This window comes from Buceros rhinoceros, unplaced genomic scaffold (genome assembly GCF_000710305.1).
Source record: "Buceros rhinoceros silvestris isolate BGI_N320 unplaced genomic scaffold, ASM71030v1 scaffold24760, whole genome shotgun sequence".
Taxonomy (NCBI): Eukaryota; Metazoa; Chordata; class Aves; order Bucerotiformes; family Bucerotidae; genus Buceros; species Buceros rhinoceros.
This window is the reverse complement of record NW_010391649.1, coordinates 23,269-27,495: the sequence shown is the minus strand read 5'-3', so window position 1 is coordinate 27,495 and position 4,227 is coordinate 23,269. Positions and strand designations below refer to the sequence as shown.

The following is a 4,227-nucleotide window of genomic DNA, read 5'->3' as shown; positions in this document are numbered from 1 at the left end:
CACCAAGCTATTGCCGGGGCGGCTGGGGGTGCCTTGCCTGCTTGGCTTGGTCTGATCCATGAGACAAGATGAAAGGAAATGTCCTCTCTGCCGACTGAGATGGCAGTTGCTCTTGAAAAAGCCAGACGTTCCTCTGGTAACGTGGTGTGTGTCTGGGATTTGAAGAGGTCAGCAAGAGTAGTTAATGATTGACCCTCATGAAACCTACAGCACTTAATTTGGAAGAAAGGATGGCTTTAAATGTTCCAGTTACAGCCTGAACAAATCCCAGCGATGAGCCTGACATCAATGATTACTGAGGCAGCCTTCCCCTCACCTAAGTGTCGTTCTTTAAATAGTAACTTGAACTACTAATTGGGCAGTAGAAATCCTGCTGCTTGCAGGGGCAGTGCTGTAAAAACAGGCAGTAGGTTCTTGTAATTACTGATAGCCTTGCAGCTTCGTCTAGCCTGGCAGAGAGACAGTGGTGAGGCACTGGACTGCGCCCATGCTGCGGGCTCACCCGGGTGGCACCCCTCCCTGTCACACCTGGCGTGCTTGCAGGCAGCTGGACTTGGCAGGAGAATGGCACAGGGACAGCCCTTCCCCAAAGCACTGTTGCAGCTGGAGGCTGAACATGGGAGACTTTCCCCAACAGTGTGGGCGCACTGATCCGGAACAGGATCCAAGCTGTGATTGAGAGAAGCTGCTGTTTGCTGTAACCAGGGGTATTAGGTAGGTGAGTAGTTAGGCAGGTTCTCTGCCCATTAATCTCCTCCTAGTTGCATGTCATCTGCTGCCCCTCTCCCTCCTGTGCTGGTGACCTGCTGGCACATGAGTCTGTGCTCCCCAACGAGGCGGCTCTTGGCTGGCCCTCGTGCATGCTGCACACACCTGCGGCCCCTCCAAAACCTCCTATTTATGGAGGTGGCTCAAATGATCAGAGGACATCAGGGTGCCAAGGACTGCTCAAATCGTTTCCATTACGCCTCAGTGGATCTTCTCTTGTTGCTCAGGGGCCGCTTCTATTTTCACAAACAATTTGTATTTCCACATAGCTCTGTTGCCTGGCCCCTCCTTGCAGCTGGCAGCGAGCAGCTGTAAACAAGGTGGTTGGTACAAGCAGGGACTGAAGCTGGGTGCAGCAGGTCTTCAGAGAGGGCCAACTTTCCTTGCTGCGTCTGAGCTGTGTCCTCTTTGCCTCCTGGCGTTGCTGCTCATCGTGCAGCTGTTGGAGGGTCTGCTGTGCTGTGGGAGCTCCTCGAGGTCATGCTGTAGTCATACGTGTTGATATATTAACAGTAATTCATCTGCTCCAGCTTTAAACACTGCATATTTCTGCTTTGAGATCTCTTTGTGGGGAGGATCGACAGGCTCTTTAAAGCGTGCAGCCAGAAGTTAGAAGGTCACTGCACTGTCCACATCCCTCCACCCTTCTTCCACTCCACAGCTGAGCTGTCTCTGTAGAGTGCTGACACAGGGAAACCACTACTACTTTGTCACTTTTTTCCCCCTGCTTGTTTTCCCAAGTTTAACCTCTCACTCACATCTGTTTCCTATGAATTTATCTTTGTGGAGAGCCCAGAAAGCCTTGGTGCTGTGCGTGAAGCTGTGTGCCTGCGCCTGCCTCGTGGGGATTGCCATCAGAAGTCAGTGTTTAAGATCCTGGGCCACACCAAGAGGAGACTGAGGGGGAAAATGGGTGAAAAAAAATTGATGTAGGGTGAAAACTGTAGAGAGGCTCCCAAGCTTGTCCAGGACTGATCTCTAAGGATGTGACTTGGGAGCCTTGGGCTGTAGCGCTGTCTGCCCCGCGGAAGGGATGCTGGTGGGATTGTGGCCTCTGTTAGTCTGGTTATCCACGACTAGCAGTGCAAGAGAAAGGACAGATTAAGTTATCACATCAGGAGCATGTGGCAAAGGGAAGGAATAAACACTCATCACTCACCACAGGCGGTTTGAGACCATCTTAGGGGAGGTGTTGGTGGGAGCAATGTAGAAGGGGAGGAATGCTGTGTGCCCTCCCTGGGGTGCTGGCAGGGGACAGAGGGAGGTTTGCAGGCAGTGCCAGAATTCCTGCCTATACCTGACGTCTGCAAGGTGGCGTGTGGTTTGTTTGCAATGGACACAAAGCTGGGAGGGTTGTTCTCCAGCTGAGAGAACCAGGGTGAAACCAGCAGCTGTAATGGTGCTGAGGCTTGGGTAGGAGAGAAGGAGGTGCAAGATGGAGCTGTGCAGTCTCCAGAGACGCAGGGAGGGTGAGAGCAGCCAAGGGGATCTCCACGACCTGTGCCAAGCAGTGAATGTGAAGTCATCTGTGCATGAGGGATTCCTTCTAGTTAACTAACTAACCATGCCCTGTGCGGGTGGTTACGTAGTGACTCCTCTCTCTTCTCCTCCTTTAATTGATCTGACAAAGTTCAGGACTCTGCAGTACGGAGGAGAGTGGTTTGTGTCACTGGCTCGCAGCAGCAGCAAGAGAGCAAATGCTTTGTCATTCCGGCAAAGGTTACCTGTAAGTCAGATAAGTGTTGGGAGGGGAGCTGGAGTGCACTGGAGCTCCAGGTTAATGACGCTCTAAAGCACACATGCTTGCTTGAGGAGTTGTAAGCCACCTTGGAACAGGAGCAGAGCTGACATGAGGCAGTAAAACTGCTGCTGCAAAGAAAAGGGAACTTCTTTCTTTCTTTTTTTTTTTGAACTGGCCGGTTTCTGTCTCCGTTGCACAACGTGAGCTCTGTTCAGTGTGGCAGTTTGCACGCGGAGTTCCTCGCGGAAGGGCCAGAACAGAAAGTTGGAGATAAAAGTGATCTGTGTGGCCTAAACCCACTTGGAAAATGCTAATTATGGGGCAGAAGTTAAAGATGCCTCAATCCCTTAACAAGTGGAGAAGGCAGGAGAGCTGCCAGCCCTCCTGGGAACAGGGTGGTTAACTCCAGGAGGGATTTTTCAGAGCCAGGGCAGCAGGGTGGCTACTGCAGAGTCGTTTCTCCGCCTGATGCCTGCAGTGAGGGTAGGAAGCTGCTTGTCTGAGCAGGCTGTCGCTCTGTGCCAGGCTCATCAGCTCAACAACTGGACCCAAAATAACTGATTTGGCTGTGGTTACAGTTCCCAGTTTAGTTCTGAAAAAGATCTGTGAGAACGTGCCAGTTGTAGATTAGGAGGGCCTTAGTTTTGCGTTAGTCCTGTCAGGTTCTGCTGGTTTAGCCCACTGTAACTGCCGGGGTCTTGCTGTATGGTTGTTTTAATAAATCAATGCACTTCTGTCATTAGGTTGGTACCCTGCTGCTGCTGGGGATACTTGTCCCCCAGGTGCCTGCACATCCCTTTCCTGCTCCTGGCTGAGCTCGTCAGTTTTCCCTTATCCTCCTGCTCCTCTTCTTTCCCTTCTCCATTTCTGGCAGCTGAGAACAAAAACTGGAGCATGGAGGGTGTGTGCCCAGTGTGGTGTAGCACCCTGCGTGCGGGGCTTTTCTCTTCCCTCCTTCCTGTGACGCTGCAAGCCTCATCCTAACACCACAATGATCCTCTGTCATCCCACGTAGGAAATGCCACCAGCAGCCCTGACCACGAGAACAGCACAGCTCCAGAGCACAAATGGCCCTCCTGCAATGCCCAGGATGAGATGCTGAACCTGGCCTTCACCATTGGGTCCTTCCTGCTCAGTGCCATCACGCTGCCCCTGGGAATCGTCATGGACAAGTACGGCCCTCGCAAGCTGCGGCTGCTTGGCAGGTTGGTGTCCAGGGCTCCCTGGGTGGGCTGAGGGATGGATTCACGCGCTCTCTGGAGCAGATGGGTGCTGCACCTGTCGTGGGGTCCCTGCAGCCTCGGGACCTGCATGAGGCATGGATCTACTGGGAGCCACTAGCCATACACAGGGCAAGCTCAGAGAAAAGCTCTGGGATGATTTCAGCCAGCACGGTGAATTGCTTCATCAGGGAAGGGCCTGGGACTTCATGTCCACACTTCAGCTCTCCAGAGCTGCGCTGTGTTCCCTCGCCAGCTGGAGCCTGGAGGGGGAGCGGCGTCAGTAGTGAGTCACGGAGGGCAGCTTTTCCTTGAGCTGGGAGCTCTGTCCTGAGAGGCGCAAACCCAAGATGTTACATCATTGTTCGTGAGCTGGGGTGTTAATTCGGGGATAATGACATCTGCCTGCCTTTCCTCGGGCCCTTTGCTGCCATGTGGTGTATGGTGCTTTCTGCCTCAAACAGCAAGGCCGTTAGTCACCCCTGCCATGGCGTGTAG

At 53.1% G+C, this 4,227-nt stretch overlaps 1 protein-coding gene across 6 annotated transcripts in view; it reads left to right on the top strand.

Moving 5' to 3' along the window:
• The window catches only part of SLC43A2 (solute carrier family 43 (amino acid system L transporter), member 2), a 26,082-nt gene that overhangs the window by 3,878 nt on the left and 17,977 nt on the right, over nt 1–4,227 (top strand). For 2 of the 6 annotated variants that reach the window (XM_010142637.1, XM_010142645.1), the window contains exons 3-4: nt 2,020–2,032; nt 3,525–3,714. In XM_010142637.1, the coding sequence (XP_010140939.1) occupies nt 2,020–2,032; nt 3,525–3,714 (203 nt within the window). The remainder of the gene's footprint in view (nt 1–2,019; nt 2,033–3,524; nt 3,715–4,227) is intronic. The other 4 variants (XM_010142668.1, XM_010142653.1, XM_010142675.1 and 1 more) reach the window with 2 other exon arrangements.